Below are 21,771 nucleotides of genomic sequence, written 5' to 3'. Positions count from 1 at the left end.
GTCCTGATTTTTCACACTTGCTGTCTGGCCACCCTAACCTGTAAGTATATGATAAATGCTGCTGAGATCCAAAGAAACTAATGTGAGAGAACCTATGTCAGCTCCAATTAGCAAATCTCTGTACATCTAACAATGCAGCTTTTAAATTGCTTGGGTGTTTTCTACAACCTGACGTGAAATAAATCAACTTGAGCTAGACGAGTTTGCAATTCTGTATAAACAAAGTTCTCAAGGATCTTTGATAAAAAGCATAAATTAAGCATTGGATGGAAGTTAGACATATCGTTGGCTGTCAAGGAAGGAGTTACTAAAGCTTGTTTTAAAATGGATGATAATATTCCAGATTCCAATGATAGATTCATTATTCCTTGAAGTTTTGTAGCCTGAGCTGGTAAAAGTGCCCTTAGTAGCCAAATAGGAATTGGATGTAATGCATATGTTGGTGTTAACCCTATATTCCATCATAGATCTCTGACACTCACATCTGATTAAAGATCGTTGGTTAAAGGAGAAGACTAAAAACGCCATGAGTGGAGTATGCAGAGGAGTCAGTCAGTTCACAATCAGCTCTGAGGGCTTGTTCATAAAATGATTATAAACATCCACTGAAGAAGCTAAGAGGTTATTAATTGATCTCCCTACCTTTACAAACACGTCTGTTAAGAAGGGCTTCAGGATGATTCCTTCCTCTGGTAGTGACATGTGAGAATTAGACTGCCTTTGCTTTAAGGAGAACTTTGTGATATTCCAGCTGTTGCCATTTGCACTCCTCGAGAAGTGCACGCGTTCTCATTGAGCATCCTGTAGCTTCCAAGGATTGCCCACTTTTAATACCCTTGGTTCAGAGCCTAGGAGAATAAAAAGTCAACATAGCTACACTCATTTACACCAATTGAAAATCTGGCCCATATTTTAGAAAGATGCCATCTTGTGTAAAATAACATGCAGCTGCCACTGAGGAGGAAGATGAGTGTTGTCGATTCCTAATCTATCTGCACTTGGGCCAAATCCTGACATGGCTGTAGCTGGGAGAGGAAACAAGGCTGCTGTGCATCTTCTGCTCCAGGGCTGCTGCCAGCCAGAGTTCTGTTAGTCAGGCCTGGGCACCATGCAGGGCAGTTTGCTGCTTCAGTGTATACTACTAGCTAGTGTGCTCATGACTGCAACACAAGCAGTAGCTGGTTGGACAGTAGATGGGGCATATCCCCTAACTAGAAAACCAAGCCCTAAGGTGCATGGACTGCATTGTGCTCTCTGCAGTGCCCTGCTGCTTGCACAGAACGATGAGATTCCCTAGACTCCTCTTCTCCTCTCCCCTTGCACACAGTCATGGGGCAGGTGGTAACCATTCATATGCACTGTATGTGTACAAGCTTTCTTACCTCCTTTTTGTGCCAAAGGATTTTTTTCTAAATCTTCAGAAAGATTTAGAAATTGAAATGAAATTATCTCAAACTGTCAATTTAAAAACGCATGCATTCAGAGGCTAGTAACACACTGTGTGTTGATGATATTAGAAAATACAGGAATGGGTGCCCCAGGAACAAACAAGTCAAAAATCCAGAGGTGTTCTATCCTTTCCATTCTAACTATCCCCCCGTCTCTGTCAGTAGCTAATGCTGAAACCTTCAGATGAAGGGAAGAGGGACAAAGAAAAGTGCACCTGATTGTGTACAATACAATTTAGAGAAAATGTCTTCCTAACCCCAGCTGGTGATCAGCTTCAGCCCTGAAGTCTGAGGATTGATTGTCCTAGTAGCTAATTTTTACCCTAACAGCATGGGCTATTTTTGTTCATATAGGGGTCTTACTCCTTTTTTTGAGTATTGTATTGTGCAATGTGTTTCAGAGGTGAGTGATACCTGTATACAAAGAGTACTTCTTTATAACAGTTTAAAATGTATTGACTCCTATTCTTGTATTATGGAATAGAAGCTCTTATATACCATTGAATATTTTATACTTCTATCGTATTTCCTCTTGCTCTTCTCCCTTTTAGACCAAATGGCTCTCATTTGTAGCCCCGTGGCACCACACTAGTAAATCAAATGGCATCTTTGGCCCCACACTTGCAGCCCTTTTCTGAACCTAGTCTAATTCTTCTGTGTCTTAAACATAAGACAATATTTTGGATAAGACTGTTCCATCAATTTTCATGGTGATGATCTGACATTTTCCATATTACTCTTTAGGCTGGCTGTACTAAGAATGATAAAATCAGACAGCTTAAAATCTTAGGCTTGTGGGTACATCCTGTCCTCTGCTGCACTAGGGTAGGTAGGAGTGAGGGACGGAAGATGATACAGAAAGACTCTTCTGCTGAGCAGAGGCAGAGAGGACACTTCCATAGGGCACAGGAGAATCCAGATCCAGCACTACCTGCACACTACGCTCTAAAGATCTGAGAGCTAGGAGGATTGTCTAGTCTTCCAACCAGCCAAGTGTGCATGCCACAGTCAGAGAAGCTGTGAAGTACTTCCCCAGCATGTGATCCTAGTCTGCCTGATAGAATCCTTCCCTGGCCTAGAGAAAGAACTAAACAGCATTTTTGTTCCCTCTTACTGCACTAGCCAGGGGAGGGTTTGGTCCTTAATCACTTTTTTGATTGCTGCTGCACATTAAACAGATGACTTAATTAAACTGTCCAGAGTATTCAGAGGGAATGCAGACAGGACCAAAAATTATTTCATCTAATTTTCAAGAATCAATTCAGGGCTAACCCAACCCAAGTTTGTGTATAAATATTGCTTATTCTTTTATCTACAAAATATGACTCCAAGACTACAAGGTGTTACTAATGTGAGTAGTCCTATTGGCTTCAATGACCCTACTCGGGTAAGTTAGCCTTGCCAAATCAGGCATATAAATAATAGAACTATAAATGTTGAAATGTAACAGTTCTATGTGTTTTCAGTATTTTTACCCATTAAAGCCCAACAAGAGTAATAGCAACATTTTTTAAAGTCCCATAGCAATTCCCAGTCCACCAATTGGAAAAGGATGAAAATTCTCCCCTGAATCCTCTTTGATGGCCCTTCTGGAAGTATTTCTACTTCCTCTGCAAACAAAAATGTCTCTACATTATTTTTCCTCTGCAATTTTAAGTATCTCACAAAACTGGCAATCAGTGTCCCTAAGGTATATGAATGGATTTCAGTTTACCACCTATAAATTACTGGCTATAAACTAAGAAATAATGACTTTTTAAAAATAAAATTGAATCCTTGGCTAAGTACAGGTCTACCTCCTGTTGGTCTGATTCTCCAAACACATACACATGGGTAACTTTATTTACAGGAATATTTCCACTAACTTCAGCTGAACATATTTAAACCCACTTGTAAGTGTTTTGGGGAAAGAAGCCCAATATTTGTAAAATCAAAAACTTGGTGGATGTAGCAAGAGTTCTGTGTAATTCTTCTTTTAGACACATTTTGATGATGAAGTTGGCGACGGGGGTAGGGGCGGGGGGAGATTTCTAACTACCATCAGACTACACAAAAGCTGGCAACAGCCAAAAGTGCTCACCATCAATGCAATGTATCCAGTTTGCCAACTTTACCTTAATTGTCTGTTAATTGCCATTGTAGTATTACTCGTTAGACAATTAGAATAGTTTTAACAGTGTACACCAAATGGAGCCCTGGAGTAAGCAGTTACAGCCCACATTGATGTCAATGAATTTTACCCATTTATACCAGGTATGTTTAGCCCAGTGTCTTCTGAAGCTTCTGATCCAAGGAAAGAATATCTTTCCTTAAAAACTCCTGTTTGAATGTAAACCACATTTTGACGGGGCAGATTCTGGATAGCCCTTACATGGCTGTACAGTGGTATTGTAGAGGGATAAAGGGCTTTCACCCTTATTCCTCCTTGTGTGACTTATTTATGGGCCAAGCAGAATTGTGCCCCTGCTGTCCAGGGAGCTCCAGAGCTTTCCCATTCCTATTGGACCCTCGACACCCCACAGTGGGTGGGGAGACGACAATGACAGGGCTTTGACACTACTGTGCACTGATCCAGTGAAGCTGAGTAAGCTGCATCTTCCAGAGGGCTATGGCAATGGGTACACTGCCTCTGCAAACATAGAATGCTCTTGGAACTCCTATTTCCCCAAGGAAGAATAGCCGTCATTGCTCCCTAGGGAGCAGTGTAATGCCGCATTGCCCTGTATTAAGGTTTGTGGCTAAATGGCACAGTCTAGCCCTTTGCCTTATGGAAAATATAGGCAACAACTGTGCAAATGACACTTGCTCAACGTTTCTTACTTGAACTTACTGATTAAAGAGTTCTCTAACTAAGCCAGTCTAATCAAAGCGAAGAGGCTATTTGCAGTGGTATAACTCCATTCTTCTCCAATGGAGGTTCTCCTGATCAGGCAACTATGCAATTTGATGAGTAAAGTGAATTCAGTCTTCTAAAGTAAACACTGAGCCCCTTAAAGAAATATTTTTGACACATAGGGATGACTAATTAACTTAAAAACCCTAAATAAAATTCAATAAATACAAGCATTTTGTTGTTGGTAATTGCATTTAGGTCCTGATCCAGCTCCCAAGGAAGCTAACTGAAAGGTTCCATTGACTTCAATAGGAGTTGGATCAGGCATTTAAAAAGCCAAAATATTGAGACATTAAACAGATATATATATTAATACGTGATACAAATTGTAATGCATGACATATCTCAGTGTTTCTCAGTCGGCTCTGAGATCTCCCTGAGAAAATTTAGGAAGGCAGCAGGCTGGTCCCTGATATCAAAAAGGTTGAGAAACACTGAAATCTGGTTTGAATGGGCATTTATTCTAAAATTGAAAGTTTGAAATAGTTTCTTTTAATTGATCTACAATTCAACATTCTGATGTATATTCTACACTTTGTAGAATATTTATATCGGCACATTGGTCCCTCTAAGTGTCTTACTGTATTTCTGAAAATGAAAACTAATCAGATTAACTGATATCATACCAATGGAATGCTAAGGATGAAGCATTTAAAGTATTGCAATATTCTCACTTTTCCAATGAGAAATATAGCAGTGAAGATATCGTTTAATAATCTTGAACCTACTATTTAATAATTGTCATTAAAAATCTGTAGATCCACACAGCAAGAATGCTGTTTAATATGGCATTGCTGGCACTACAATTAAATATATTAAGTTTGATTGTATTTTAAAATGGACACGGTCCAGCTGGTTTCTCTTACTGCCAAATGTCACATGGATTTCAAAAAATGTTTAGTGTTGCCATGTAATGGATTAAGTGATAAATTCTGTTTTGAAAGCCATAGTAACACTATTCCCTCCTTTTTAGACACTGCCAGAAGCCATGGGGAACAGAGCAGGATTTTACAGCACATTCAGGCTTCCTTCAGGATTTGGTTTCTGATGAACACAAGTGCTTTTTCCTGTCAAATGATACAAAAACATTGGTAGTTTACATGTTGAGTACATCCTGCCTGTCTACAGTCGCAGCTGATAAAATGTACACTCACTAATGATTCTGTTGGAGATACAAATATTTTTCTGGATCCTAAATTGCAGTTTTTGTGGGGAAAGGTTAATATAAATTGCTCTCCATGGTTTCTGCCCTTTTAAAGAGCCTGATCTCAACTTACATATATAAGATTTACAAAGGAATGTTTACAAAGAAATTGGGAAATAGTACAAAAAAGAAAGAGAGTTGTCAAAGCAAAAAGGAACAAGACTTAACCCAAGTCGGACAGACAAAGAATCCAAAGTTTTCAAATACTTTGAAAAGCACCGTTAAAAAGATTGCAAAGTGTTCATCTGCTCGCAACTTGTCAGCTGAAGAAGAGGAAGGTAATAAAGAATTTTCACTTTCTCCAACATTCAGTTACAGAGTTGCTATTGCCAATGGACTACAAAAGAGTATTTTTGTAACAAACAATAATAATGAGGAATTATTTCAAGATATCTCTTCAAATGATAGTTCATATTCTGAGTCATTAAGTGAAGTAAAGGGTAGCAGCAGGAAAAAGGAGTATTTATCACATACAATGCCTGTGAGACGCAACAGAAAGAGTTTGAGCAGCCTTGCTCCATCAGATGGGAGCTCTGATGGTGAACGTACTTTGCATACCCTAAAGCTAGGAGCTTTACGAAAACTAAGGAAATGGAAAAAGAGCCAAGAGTGTGTCTCATCGGACTCAGAGCTGAGCACATGGAAGAAAACATGGGGCCTAAGAAGCAAGTCATTAGACAGAACTGGTCGTCACCAGAAATCCAATGCCCTTGAACCAGGTTTTAGTTCAACTGGGTGTATTAGTCAAACGCATGATGTTATGGAAATGATCTTTAAAGAACTTCAGGGAATCAGTCAAATTGAAACAGAACTTTCTGAATTAAGAGGACACGTAAATGCTCTGAAACAATCCATTGATGAAATTTCTAGTAGCGTAGAAGTTGTACAAAGTGAAATTGAACAGTTGCGAACTGGATTTGTGCAGTCCCGAAGGGAAACTCGAGACATTCACGACTACATTAAACAAATAGGCCACCCAGGAAACAAAGCAAGTCTTAGGTTTTTAAATGTGCCTGAAGACAGGTTTGAAAATATTGAAAATGTGGTTTACAGAATTTTAATAGACAGAATGGGGTTCTCAGAGGCACAAAACATGATTAAAATTGAATTGGCCCATAGATTAGGGCAACAAAGAGACTGTCCCAATGCAAAGCCTAGACCCATACTTGTATACTTTGAAACAGCACAACAGAGAGATTTAATTTTAAAAAAATCTTATAAACTTAAAGGAACCGGCATTGGAATTTCTACAGATATCCTTTCCCATGACATGAGGGAGAGAAAAGAGAGAGGACTGCCTTCCTCTCAGACATATGAAAGTATGGATATGAAACCAGAGCCCAAAACTAAGAAACATGACTGGGTATCACCTGATGACAGTGATAAAGAGCCGGAATCGGATATAAATAGGAATAGTTATGCAAAGATATCAAAATCAGCATTTCAGATAAAAGCGAGCACTACAAAGGGAAGTGTGGAGTCTCCAAATACCAGAATCCCTAGTAGGACTGTTGGTGGCAGCACCTTTCCAAATAAAACAAATTATGGTGAACAGTCACCAGAATTTGACAATGTGGATCAGCAATCAAAGACCTACTATTCAGATATGCCACCTGTATGGCATTCACAGAATGATTTTACAACTCCCAAACTTAGCCGTTCTGAGTCAGATTTTTCAAAATTGTGTCAGTCTTACTCTGAGGATTTTTCTGAGAATCAGTATTTTAGTAGAACGAATGGCAGCTCACTATTGTCTTCCTCAGATCGAGAGCTTTGGCAGAGAAGGCAAGATGAAACGTGCAACTGGTATGGTAGCTCTCAAGATCAGACTTTTAACCAAGATATGCAGCTTTATCCAGAGCAAAATGAAGCTGAAAACACTGAAACAGTTGACAGTGGTGTAAGCAATGGAGTAATGTGTGTATCTGGAGACAGAAGCCATTATAGTGATTCTCAATTCACCTTACATGATGATCTTTCACCATGGAAAGACTGGAATCAGTTGGATCAAGGCACAGACTTGGGCCTAGATTCATCCACACAAGAAGCTTTTGCTTATGATATGAGCAGCCCTTCAGACCAACAGATAGATTTTGGAAAGTGCCAAAGTTCTGACCTCCAGGATGATGCTGAAAGCTATGACTTTACCCTTGGTGGTAATTCCCCATCATGTCCCGGCCTTGACAGTGAAACACAAAGTCAGTGGATCAGCCAATATGATGATTATCAGGAAACAAATTCTAATTCCCTTTATCAAAATCAAAACAGATTGCCCATGATGTATAGAAGTCAAAGTGAACTACCAAGTGATGAATCGGAGGAAGCACCTCCTAAATCATGGCATAGTCGACTAAGTATAGACCTTTCTGACAAGACATTCAGCTTTCCTAAATTTGGATCTACACTTCAGCGTGCTAAATCAGCCCTGGAAGTGGTCTGGAACAAAAGCACACAAAGTTTAAGTGGATATGATGATAGTGGGTCATCTTTTATGGGGAGATTTAGGACTTTATCCCAGTCTACTGCTAATGAATCAAGCACAACCCTTGATTCTGATGTTTATACAGAGCCTTGTTATTACAAAGCTGAGGATGAGGAAGATTTAAGTGAGCCAGGTGGTGAGAATGAGACAGATTACGTAGAAGTAATGGAACAAGTTCTTGCTAAACTAGAAAATAGAACTAACACCAATGGAACTGATCAACAGGTACAGGAGTATGAACTTGAACAGTTTTCATATGAAACGCCATACGCAACACTACAAGAAGATGAATATGACCAGCAGTTTGACAAACTGACCATCGAAGATGGGTTGGAACCTGCAGAAGATATAGCTGCTGAAACAGAAGTCAGGGGAGATGAAAATCAAAATATCCCAGTGATGCCTATTGAAATTGCAAAGAAAAAGAGACTACGCCCATCATTTAAAGACGCTGCTTTAAAAGCCTACAAGAAGCAAATGAGTGAGTTGGAAGAGAAGATCCTTGCTGGAGGTACTGATTAAATATTGTCTAGTAAACAAACTTTGCTGTCATAATTAAAGATTACCCTTATTTTCTATATAGGGCCCAATCCTTCTCCCATAGAATTCAATGACAGAATGCCCATTGACTTCAGGAGGAACAGTTATTAGACTCTTTAATAAAATTCATATTTTCAGTCTTGGGGTGAAATCCTGGCCCTACTGAAGTCAACGGGAGTTTTGCAGTTGAATTCAGTGTATTCTTAGACTATATTCTGGAAGTCTGATTTGAATATGCTTTTGTTAGCTTTAATATGCCACACAGATGATTTAAAAACAATTTAAATTTTGTATTGTAAATGAATAGTGGATGAAAAATCAGCATTGTTTCATTAGGTTAAACTCTCAGTTAAATTGACTATGTAGTCTGGTTTTAATTAATACATTTTCACACAACTTTATAAGTGGAATAGCTAGGAACAACCCAAAGTGTTCTAATATGACAGTATTTTTCCAGCCACCTTTCATATAGATGATTGGTTTTATGCTCATCTTGATGACCATGTAGGTTAGATCTCTGAGCAACATAACTTTCTATGCTACCTTAATTAGTATATAAATCATTGGTCTGAATTCTGTTCTTAGTTAAATTAATACAAGCCCATTGAAGTTTGTCCTGAGATAATAATTAAAAGGGGGAAAAGGTATATGTGATATCTTCAGTGTAAAGAGAGGCTGAGGGAGCTGGGATTGTTTAGCCTGCAGAAGAGAAGAATGAGGGGGGATTTGATAGCTGCTTTCAACTACCTGAAAGGGGGTTCCAAAGAGGATGGCTCTAGACTGTTCTCAATGGTAGCAGATGACAGAACGAGGAGTAATGGTCTCAAGTTGCAGTGGGGGAGGTTTAGATTGGATATTAGGAAAAACTTTTTCACCAAGAGGGTGGTGAAACACTGGAATGCGTTACCTAGGGAGGTGGTAGAATCTCCTTCCTTAGAGGTTTTTAAGGTCAGGCTTGACAAAGCCCTGGCTGGGATGATTTAACTGGGAATTGGTCCTGCTTCGAGCAGGGGGTTGGACTAGATGACCTTCTGGGGTCCCTTCCAACCCTGATATTCTATGATTCTATGATTCTAAATGAAAAATATGGGGCTTGTATCACGCTTATGTCAGAGATTGCACATGCAGACACAATATGGTCCACTACCTTTATTTTCCTTATTAATGGCTCCATACTCAAATATCCTTTCAATGGGTATATGATTATAATTACTGTAGTAATCCACAGAAGAGAGTCCATTCTTAATATTTCATATTTTGAATCTATTCATGTACTTGGACATTCACAATTAATTAGGACTACATAATTACTATGACTAGCAGATGGTAATTGTCACCTTAACTGAATCTTTGCTCAGTTGCTAATAGTTGCTATGAAAAAATATAATCTGATATTTTCACTTGAAAGATGAAGAATTGTGCCTTCAGCTAAAGAAATTTATTTTGTAGTAATTAGTGCCTCAGAAGCTTTGAATGTTATGAAGTTCTTTTGTACTTAGAAAACTATTTTTATAATAAATGTGCAGTCAAATTGAAAATATGTTGCATAGCCAAATAAGTACCATTCAACTAGACTTCATGTTGGATTTAAATAATAACACTTCTCATAGGTTGGCATTTTTCAGACATTTCTTCAATACTATGCTAGAAACCAGATTCTGTATTTATGGAAAATGGGTCAGCAGTTTGACATATATTTTCGTTTCTCTCCAGGCTCATTACTACCAACCAAAACTTAAAGACAGTAAAAGTCGTTAATCAGGATGCTTAGAAAATATTATTGAATAGGGACAGGAAAAAGGTTAGAAAAGCAATTGTTAAGGAAGCTATATATAGAGAATATAATAGAGTGAAACCCATATTAAAGACCACTGCTAGTAGACAGAGCCCAGGTCTTAGAATATAGTCCCAAACAAATGAAAAGTTAGATGTGTGTTTTATCTCCTATGATCAGCTTTCTGAAATGCAGAAAAAGTGATCCCTCGCTCACTCCTGCAAGTGAAAGGATGTCCACTGAAGGCATTTAAATAGAATAAATCTACTGAAGGCTTCCTCTTAATCAGAAATCTGGTATTTCTATTGTAAATTCTTGAACCATTACTGACGGTATGTTAAAATCTCACAGAGATGGAATTTTTGTTCTGTGTACCTGGCTATTCGCCTGGCTATTCACCAGTGTGTGGGGATGGGGGCACCGAATCCTATTCCCTGGATAGAGGACTGTGGGGCACAGAGCACTCACATAGTTATGGCATATGAGGCCCTGGGCTGTAGTTTTGGCCAGGTCTATTCCATGCACCACGAGGAAAGTGCATGGGAACCAGAAGATCTGTGTAGTTGGCAGACCAGCTGGTGACATTGAGGCTACTCCCCTGGCCTGTCCACGACCCCTGTGAGCACAGAGTGAGCCCCCTCAGAGATTGGCTCTGCATCATGATGTCTGTTGTTCAATAATGTCTGAATGGTTCCACTGTTTTGTCCTTTCCCCACCCACAAAGGGAGGACATGGATTGCACCCATAATTGGTCATTGTTAGTGGTTAGGATGTAGGAATTCTCAATTCCTGCCCTTTATTGCACCGGGCCATATTTTCTAACAAAACCTAACTGCCCATTGTGCTTGGTTTTAATGGTTGATGTAATATTTTATGTTAAATGGGCTGCTTCACTTGGATCTACATGCTTACAATATACCCTGAATTTACATGTTTCTAGAATACCCAGTAGTATTGCAGGAGCCCTGATTTTAAACTTGCAATATATATGTAACAGTTGGGATCTTTTTATTTTCAAACTTATGTTAAAATTTCCTTCTCTGTGTTTTCTATTTGCTGAGTGACATACTGTACTGTTTCAGCCAAATCTCTTTCTTTCATTATTTTTCAATGAGCAGGAAGATGGTGGTACAGTAAGATTTTATTCCCAGATAAGGGAAAAGCATTATTAGAGCACTTTGTATCTGTATCTGAAGAATGATGTCTTTTTAATACCATTTTCCCAAAGAAAGAAAACATTGAACTCCAATTTGTGTTTAAATTACATGGAAGTATTGAAGTATTTTAAAATAAGTATAGGAAACAAAGAAGCATATTAAGCTTTATAGCGCTTTGCCAGGCTGCCAATTTTCAAACCACTTTTGTTTTTTAGAGGCTGACGCTTGCCTGGCCAAAGAGCATTAAAATTCAATTAGCTAATTAAGCAGGATAGTTTGGGGCATTACATTTATATTTGCAGTAACCAGTCATATTTTTTAAAGAAACGTGAATAATTTAGGGCTGCATTACTTCTGCGAATAGCTTGTTGATTATTTTCCCCTGTAACTGTGATTTATATCAGCTTGTGATTTCTTATTAATGGATAAAAGAGTGTTGGTCTCAGTTCAGCTGTTTGAAAGAATCCTTACTATATCACCAGCGCATAAAGCACACCATTTAAAGATTCTCTCAATCTCTTCTTAATGGCCATACGGATTGATGGATGGCATGTTGCTCAGCCAGAGATACTACTAGATAATATAATAGTATCATTACTCCAAATTACTCCAAACAGCAAAGCTCAGATAAATAAGTACATTCTGTTGTTTCACTCCAGTAACTCATGAGCTAAAGGTCACCAGGGATCTTTGGATATAAATAAGAATTCCTCTATAGTGTTCCCATTTGATGGTCTCATTCTCTCTTTATAGCAAGAGAGATAACACATACAGTGGGCTCACTGCAGATTATTATTTATTTCCACAAGTTCCTGTTGACCTGCTGCAGTGAGAGTAATCAGATGTATGTATGAGAGGGAAAGTGAATAACACAGAGATAATCATAAGATTTAAAAGTTTTATAAGCTCATTTTAGGATGTTTTGTACCACAAACTACAGCACTGTTTGTGAAACCATCCAAACTCAAGATGTGTATGCTGTGTAAGAATAGATGGGTACCAAGAGCAGTATCAGGAAAATAATGCCTAATAGTCTACTTCAGACAATATTTCATAATCAAGAATTATTTTAGCTCTTTGATTTGCTGCTATTTCCTTTCTCCTAACCTGTTAATATTTGTAATAATCTTGTCAGATTTGGGGGGCCTATACTGTTTCCTCTCCCCAGGCTCCCTTTCTGCTCCTAACTACATGTTCCCTAACTATTCCCCTTTTCCTTCCTCTCTTCTGTTTTCTGAAGCTCTCTCAGAGAGGGGCTCTCTGGCCAGTACCGGTCCTCTCCCCTCTGGAGCTAACACTTTGGGGATCAGATCCCAGAGATCCAACAAATGCAAATCTGGTAGAGGCAGCTTCTGGTGCAGGGGCCATGTGAGGGGTGGAACATGAAGGATCAGCGTAGCAAAGTTCCACTAAGTCAGAAAGGCAACATAACCAGTGTGTTTCTACTGCACAAAAGGGGAAGACTGGGTGTGGGGGGAACCCCATCAAAGATGAGAGTGGGCTGGGCATGGTCAGGCCAGGGGACCTGCTATTGTGTGGGTCCTCCAATTCGGCACTGGAGAAGAAGTGTGTGTGAGTTCATTGGGCTGGAATCACCTCTGCCAAGAAGCTAGGAATGTGCTCCACAGGCGTGAGGAAGGATTCCTGTCCCTGTGATGCATCTACTTAGTGCCAGGCCCATCTACTCAGACTGGGAACTAGGCTCTGGGTTTGGCTATTCAAATTTATGTAATGATTTTTTCCACCTATTGGGGGCTTAGTCAGTCAGACCCTTCCTACGTAAGGAACTAGAGGATTTATGGGAACTGTACCATGATCTTTGAAGCCCTGTAAGGCTGGGTGGAGTGGCTTTTCCACTCTGTTGGGTTTCTGGTGCTGCTGTGAGGAGAGGGGAAAAGTAGGTTCCATTAAAAGGCAAATGTTTCCATACAATTACCTCATGCTGGCATGAGATAACACAGTAATTCTCCCTACGCTTACAATAGGACAGCTGTTCTCAAACTATGGGTTGGGACCCCAAAGTGGGTCATGACCCCATTGTAATGGGGTCACCAGGTCTTGCATTAGACTTGCTGGGGCCCAGGGCCAAGCCCGAGCCCCAGGGCCGAAGGCCAAACCTGAACCCCAGGTCTGAAGCCAAAGCTCAAGCCCCACTGCCTGGGGCCAAAGCCCAAGGGCTTCAGCCCTGGGTGATGAGGCTCAGGTTTTGGCTTTGGCCCCCATGCCTGGGGTGGTGGGGCTTGGGTGGGCTCAGGCTTCAATCCCCCCCTGGGGTCATGTGTGTCATTTTTGTTATCAGAAGGCGGTTGCAGTGCAATGAAGTTTGAGAACCCCTGCCAAATACTCTAGTATCTGAGATACCACAGTGCAGTAACAGTGAGGAAATAATAATGCTTTTTAATAGTGAGTGGCTGTGGATTGTGCTGTTTTGCATGTCTTTTGCTAACCTGAGAGATAGAAGCCATTATTTCCTTGCCTGAGATGCCAACTCTCCTAGGGACGCTGGAGGCTAACAAACCCTGTTGAGAATAGTTTGTCTTTTTTAATGACTCAGCCATCCCCATGATCAAAAATTCAACTGGCATCCATTTGGGAATTTCATGTCTGGAAATATAGAGGCTCAGGGCTGGCATTGCCACCTTTACTTTATGCAAGAACGTTGCTGCTAAAAAATAAAAAACAGCATTTCTCTTTATCTTAATTCTACCTAGCCCTTGGCTTGCGTCATAAAATTATCACAGTTATGCTTAAGGAATCCCAAGTTTTCTGGCTGACATTTCTGTGGCTTTAAAATGATATAAGTTTTGACCTGCCATGGATGGCTTTGGGGTGAAATGCACCCCTGGGCAGAGGGCTAGCACAAGTACTATGCACCACTTCGGGTCTGTTTTGAAGGCTTAAGGGGAACTAAAGCTATACATAGATCTTGAGCTGGCCCTGACACTGGGGTGAGGTTCACTCATAATGATGTAATGACGTTTGTTTTTTAAAAAATCCTCTTTGAGATGTTTTTTTCTGCACAGAGCCTATTGGCAATTTTCATCTCTCCAATCTCAGGAAGACTCTCAGTAAAAAAAAAATCCACTGTTACTAACTGAATAGGTTGTATGCTGTCTTTGTGTTATTCTGAAAGAATAGCCTGGACAGAGGAAAGACTTTAGAAAACAGAAGTTGTTAATGATACTGAGCAAGAAAATTTTATCTGTCGTGCCTCAAAATCTGAAAGTAAAATGTTCACTGGAACAAGGTTTTACTTGTATTGTACCATATACCTAATGGATTTTGGCCTGGAGTGATGGAAGACATGGTGACAGTCTGATATTATCCTTTGGTATTCTGAACAAACCCTATGGAATTAAGATTGTCTATACTTAAGTTTGGTCCTTTAACTATGCTGGCAAAGGTAACGTGATGCTCACACATACGCCAACACATGCACCAAGTGTGGAAACGGTTATACTGATATAACTTTTGGGAATCCAAATACACTATACCAGCATAAAACACCTTTATAATGATGTAGTATTGTGTAGACAAAGTTATATCAGCAAATAAATCACACCCCCTACCCAACATGGTTATACTGGTAAAACTTTTAATGTGGGGATCAGCCCTGAAGTCTAAGTAGTTGCTGTGCTAGGGCTGCTGAAACTGAAGGAGAAGATCAAGCAAGTGCTTCCTGGTGGAGGAGGTTAACACGTTGTGGCCGAGAAACAGTTATGCAAACATGTGTCCACCTTGTCACATTTTCTCCTCTTTCTGATAGGCCAGTTGTGATTGCTCCTAAAAAGGAAACCTATGTGCTAAAAGTCAGTGAACATTTCTGGAAACTTCTCTTCCACCATTTCATATAAAAAAAGATACCCCCTTTAACCGCAGGGTGGACACTTGTAAAATATCCTGAGTGTCATGTGCGAATTCTGAATTTTTAAAAATAATCTTAGAATTTTAAGTTTGAAGTTGTCTCAGGTGCTTGAGGGAGACAGAGAGACAGTGTAATAAAGAGCCAATAATGGATCATTTTAAGAGGGTCAACTCCTAGAGTTCCTTCTGAAAGAAGTGGCTCTCTGATGGTTGAGTTTTGTGTGAATGTAGAGAGAAACTGTAAATTTTAAAATTTTAGATTTTCTGTGGGACTGATCCTCAAGTCTAGCTGAACTCAGGGCAGGAACCAAAATGAGAAGGGGTAAAAGGTGGCTTTGTGCTATCCTGATATCTCTCTACTCCTTTGATCTTGGGGCAAACTGGTGGCCAGTTTGGTTCCCAGAGCATGTCAGAGCAGCCTCAAGACTGTACTAACTTGTATCTTCCTGCAATGGTTATCTCAGCACCAGGGATGAGCAGAATGCAGCAGTTCTCCTGCAATGCCACCACCTCCAGCCACCGTTCAATAGACCCACAATGTTGGGGATGTATAGAGCAGGGAAATCCCTGATTAGCTGGTTCGACCGGACACGAGGGCAAGGATCTAGTGCAATGTTGAACATAAATCTAATAATCTGATAATTCAATTGAGTTTAGATTTATTTTCCTGTTCAATGTACACATGGTGATATAAAATGAAGTGGAAGAGATTTGTCTCCATTCAGTTGGAAGGCAGTATGTATGTCCTGTTTGTTTAGCAAAGTCTATTAAAATTATCTCAGATTTTATATTAGTTTGCATTTTTATAACAGAAGCATAATTCAACCAAATTCTGTTCACCCCAGTCTTTACAACAATGACAGTATTCATCAAGTTATTGGCATTTAAAATACTTTGAAATGAGGAATATAGATTTTTTTTAAAGAGTATTCCTGCAAAGTTCTGTGGCCTTTCAGTAGAAACATTTAAAAATATATTTACCAGAGCTGAAAGAACACCTGTGCATGAATGTCAGTTTCAAGGACATATTTATAAATTGCACTGTGCTCTTCTGTGGAAATGAGCACAAATTAATATTTTATCTCCAAGATAAAAGGCAGTTTCTGTTTTTAGTTCCAAAATATTTAAGCATTTTCCTTAGATCCCTGTATTTTAGAAATGAAAAATACTGCATAATTTTAATGTAATGACTTCGGGATAAAAGGGATCCACACAGCTATTTCTTGGTGTGGAAATTAAATTATCTGAATTACTAGAATTATACAGAGCATGTTTAATCCACCAAGAAAATAAAGACCCAAACATGAAACATTTTAATGACCGGAAAAATATAAATTGGTAAATAACTCATAGTATAGATGGTCCCTATTCTTTCTTTCTGTGATATTTTGAAAGAAGCCGAATATTACAAACCATTGCTAGGCTCAGTAGAATTCTCTGTTTGATGCTTGTGCTTCATTCACACTGCCTTTTGAGTGCCATATGTTCTTTGGGCCAAGTTTTGTAGATTGTCTATTGACCGAATTTTCATTGATTTCAATGGGACTTCTGCACATAGTGAAGCTAAAGAAGTAGGCCCTTTGATAAAAGAACATATCTATGTACTCCAAGCGCCAAACCCTAGGTCCTTACTCAGGCAAAACTTGAATAAAGATTATGGACTTTGGCCCCAAAATCTGTAGACTATTCATTAGCTAACTTGTTTGTGCAGAACTCCTGTGAGAACTACAAACTCAATGTGGGGGACTAGCAGAAGCCCCTATCTTTCTGCATTACTCCCGATGTCAGAGACTCCCACGTCTGCCTCCTGACCAAGTTGCTGCCTGATCTGATAGCTAGCAATGTCTCTCTAGAGGAGCTGGCCCACAAGAGGCAGCACAGTTGGGGTCTTCTGCCCTATGTAGTGCTGGGGGTCTCTGAGGTCTGGAGACCTAGTCATACCCTTGGCCCTGGTCCTTTTGTGGTGTGAACAAACAGCTATGGGCCTACCCACTGACCAAGACCAAACTACACTATGCCAGCTTCCAATGGTGTGTCAGAGGTCCAGAGACTTTACAGTCCCTGGCTGGGCCATTCCCTTGGTGCAGCTATCGATGCTGATGGTGCAATTTCTGATTGCACTCTGGAACCAGGGGAATGACTGGGGCTTTATGCTCTCCTGCTAGTAACCACATTTTGGCTCAGGAAGCCTCGCTGTGCCAATCTTCCCCCTCCTTGGAGGAAAATGTAACTGTAACTTAAAGTGTCCACGATTCTTTATAACTTAATGATCTTAACACCATTTCCACTTTTTCCAATTGAACATCTTGAATTTTCCCTCTATCTTTATTTTTTGTCTTATGCAAATTAAAAAGTGCATAGTTTGATTTGCAAAATGGAGAGAGGGAGCTTTCTAGGTGAGAGGGATTATTTTTTACTATTATCTAATAAATTACAATTTCCTCTTCCATATCTGACCTACTGTATAGTATGTAGAGAACAGTGCCCCTGTTACACATTCAGAGAGACTGCACCAATAAGGTTTGGCCAAAGTTAAAACAATTCTTGAGGGATAGTTTCATGTTCAAACTAGGGCTGGTTCCAAGTCCTAAAGCTTGCATCCAGAACTGATCTTTCCACATTTAGGGAGGGTGTTTTGATCTACGATGAAATCCTGGCTCCAATAAAGTCAATTGGCAAAGTTCCCAGTGACTTTCACAGGGACAGGATTTCACCCCTTGTGCTCTGGTGCAAGCTCATCTCTATACCAAACTGTGTAAGAGTTCTGAAAAACAAGATAAAAGTATAGAGAGAAAAAGGGAGAATTAACCATAAAGTATAAAAATATGAAACCTCTTATTTCCTCTCTTTCATGGCACCATGCTATAGTGTTTAGAGGACATGACCAGGATCCAGAAACTTCTGAATTATATTCTGGCCTCTGCCAGTTACCAGCTGTGTTGCCTCAGCAAATCACTTTGGACCATATTTTAAAAAGTGACTTCTAAGTGTGGGTCCCATTTTCAAGAGTTGCTGAGAACCTCTAGCTCCCCTTAAGTTTAAAGTGAGCTCTGTCTTTGAAAATTAGATATCTAAAGTTGGGCATCCAAAAATTAAGGTATAAAGGATCAAAGGCCCCTTTTGAAAATGTTGGCCTTACCCGTTCGGTGCCTCCTTTCCCCATTCTGTAAAATGAGGATACTACTACTACAAGGGTACTAGGATTAATTACTTAGCATCTTACAGATAACTGAAATTGTGAAGTGTTGCATAAATGCTTACTAGTATTTTTGTGGTTTCTTTTCCATCCCCACTTCCCCCTAGAAGCTAATGTGAAAGTAGATCTGTTGCCAAAGGGAGGTATATAGGTGCAATGCTTTCCCTGAAAAGATCTTGCTTTCACCTGCAAGCAGGAGACTGCTGCATTTTCCCTTTATAATGCTTCTACAGTTGAAGCCTTCCAGTATGCTAATCTTTCATGTGAGTGAGCCTAAATTCCCTAGAGGGGGACACAGAAGTATACATTCATTCTGTGTAATATATGTTTTAATCCCTCACCTGCTGACTTTGGCAATCGTATTGTATCCTATTTCTGCAACCATAACTCACTACTTTTCTTGGCTCGTTTAGCACAAGAAGGAGGGAAAGGAATTAATGCTTCTCAAGAGACCTCTAGGTAGTGTTGATTCTGGAAGTGCTGATTGGGAGCTTCAACGGGCAGGTTGGCTGGCATGACCTTTTATTATAAAAATAAGCAAACCTCCAAAATGCTAAACACTTGCTTTAAAAACAGTGAAAGAGGGTGGAAGGACAAGCAAGGTTTCAGCTTTCTCTTAACACACCTGCGTAAAAGTCCTTGTACTGCAGTATGAAGAACTGTCATCTCTGTGTGTGTGAGAACTGAGATATGAAAAATATCTTCATGCCTTACATTATATAGTGATTACGTCACTTCTATATAGATTATTCGGCAGTCAGATTGATTTTATATGCACCCCCTTAAGGAGGCATGCTCTACAGTGCCCCTAAAACACACCTTTTAGCATGATGGCATTCTGCCAACTAATAGCTCACATTCACTCAACACATCGCACAAATGTTACACCCAATTATTCCTTGCGTGTACTGTCTCTGATAACTTCTAATGAGCACAGTTCAACCAAACAGTGCATGGTTTTTGACTTGGCTTATAGAGGTACCTATGGGACAAGAGTTGGGGGAGGTTGTGTGTGTGCAGGGAAGTACCTTTATTCAAGGATGGCAATGGATTTGCTCCCACCAGTGCCATCTTGTTGGCTGTATCTTTTTTTTACACATAGTGCATTTTTTAGGAAAAAATAATTAACAGGAATTAATATGATGTATAATAAAATATACAAGGGCTTCATACTGTGAATATTCAGTAGTATGTGATATATTTTCTTTAGGTGAATATAGACTAAGGAACATAACTTCTTAATAAACAAGCCTGTAAAGTATAGTATGAGCAGGAGATATAGTATCTGAGTAGGCATCATTTCATACTAGAAATCTAAATGGGGAACAGCACAATAGTGAGACTCTTCAGTACCCCTGACAGAGGAATCACATCACAGAAGTCTACCATAGTGTGGTGCAGACAGAAACAATGCACAGTCAGAAGAATACAAAAAATAGATGTTAGTTGTTTTGTACGTATTTGTATACTTACAGCTACAGCTGCTAGTCAGATGCCATGAACTTGAGTTGGGAGGATAATGACTTTACCCTTCCTGACAACCATCTGTCTCGCTACTCATAAATGACTGGGGAAGTGGCTCCTGAATATTTAAAAAAAAAATAGCATGGGACTGCCACTGCTTCTTCTCGGCAACCTCATCTCTTCCACCATCCCATTGATGGCTTTGCCACTCTTCTGTTGCATTGTAATGGCGGGTTGTTTCCCGTCCAGATTCTTTCCTCGCCCTTTCTCTTCTTCTAAGTCACGACACTCAGTATAGTATGTGGTTGCCTGCTGCTGTATGGCCTTTTACTTGTGTGGTTTTAACTCCAGAACTTCTTGTACTTAATGTTCCTGAGATAGCTCTGAAGCTGTTTGTTATTAACCTAACAATGCTAACTGTAATTGCCTGTTTGTTTGTTTCTGAGATCGTTTGTCTTCTGTTCACAGCTGCTGAATTTCCCCTGAAATATGTTGGATTTTATTTCTGAAAGTTCCCCTACCTATTGAGTTCCTGTAATTCTATCTGCAGTTTGGTCCTAAAGTCTCAATTTGGTGCTGACTCTGGTGAAACTCCAATTGATCAACTCTATTTTTAATTGCTCTTCCTAGAGTTACTTTGGATTATGAGTGTCCATTGATGTTCTCTATGAGCAGTGTTTAGCAGATCAGACTGTAGCATATACTAGTGGAGTTGGAGTTAGTATTATTGTAATTGGTATGGATGCTGAAGTTTTGAATGGATAATCAAATGCAGGTGTAGACCTGCTGTTGTGCAACACAGGTGTTTTGAAGCAGGTAAGTTGTTTCTAAGTCTTAGGGAGCCTTCTGAACAAGGGAATTTGAGTTACTGACTGTGGTAAATAGCCTGGAAGAAAACCTCTCAGTTACTGAAACTCCTGTAAATCTTCCTAGTTTTGAGAGAATGAGCAGTTGGATTTAAATTTCAGCTCATGTGTCAACAATAGAATTATTAATGCAGATCCAATCCTATCCTTTTACCACCCACGAACCTTGACTGAGTTCAGTGGAGTTAAAAAGGTGTAACTGAGGGCATTTTTTTTTCTGCAGAATCTATATTACCAGTTGTGATGCATGAGCCTAAATGAACACAGCTTTACATTGTATCCCAGACTGCAGTTGTCTGCACTGCAGTTGGGTGGGGGAAAACATACTTTTTATTTGTAAAATGGACATGTTTATTATGGAGACACTGAGACAATACATATGCCACTTCTACCAAATCACTTTTCAGCAGAGAACCATACTTTAAATTGTAACAGTGTTGAAACAGAAATGTTGAATTGTGCGTTGTACCACTTACTGAAGTGTGTACCCCATTTTTAAAATTCTCATTGATATTAAACATATTAACCCTTCAACTACCATCATGAACCTAGGAGTGTTAGTAGACTCTGCTCTGAGCTCTTGGTTATGTAAACTTCAAAAGGTGTATAGGTTTTATTCATATATGTTTATCATGACAGCTTAAGTGTAGAAACAGATCTGAAAATCAAACAAGAGCAAGTGGGTTTAGAATTCTGATTGTATCAGAAATAATATAAAAATGTGATATGTGCTTGCAAGTAAACCCAAGATTTTAGGATATGTGTATGTACATTTTTACCTCAGGAAAGGTTTGATTCAATTCAGATAATGGGCAAAGGTTTTGGTTGTTCATTTTCACTGTTTCTATTCCATGATGAATTAGTCTCTGCAACATGTTTTACC

General features: G+C 39.5%; 1 protein-coding gene across 4 annotated transcripts in view; it reads left to right on the top strand.

Annotated features, from left to right (window-relative positions):
- UNC13C (unc-13 homolog C) overlaps positions 1-21,771 on the top strand; it is a 433,277-nt gene that overhangs the window by 10,552 nt on the left and 400,954 nt on the right. For all 4 annotated transcript variants that reach the window (XM_073303829.1, XM_073303827.2, XM_073303826.2 and 1 more), the window contains exon 2: positions 5,315-8,538. In XM_073303829.1, the coding sequence (XP_073159930.1) occupies positions 5,580-8,538 (2,959 nt within the window). In that variant the 5' untranslated portion in view covers positions 5,315-5,579. The remainder of the gene's footprint in view (positions 1-5,314; positions 8,539-21,771) is intronic.

The sequence above is a fragment of the Lepidochelys kempii genome, chromosome 10 (assembly GCF_965140285.1).
Source record: "Lepidochelys kempii isolate rLepKem1 chromosome 10, rLepKem1.hap1, whole genome shotgun sequence".
Lineage (NCBI taxonomy): Eukaryota > Metazoa > Chordata > Testudines > Cheloniidae > Lepidochelys > Lepidochelys kempii.
Note: the sequence above shows the minus strand (reverse complement) of the source record. Positions and strands in the feature narration are given on the sequence as shown.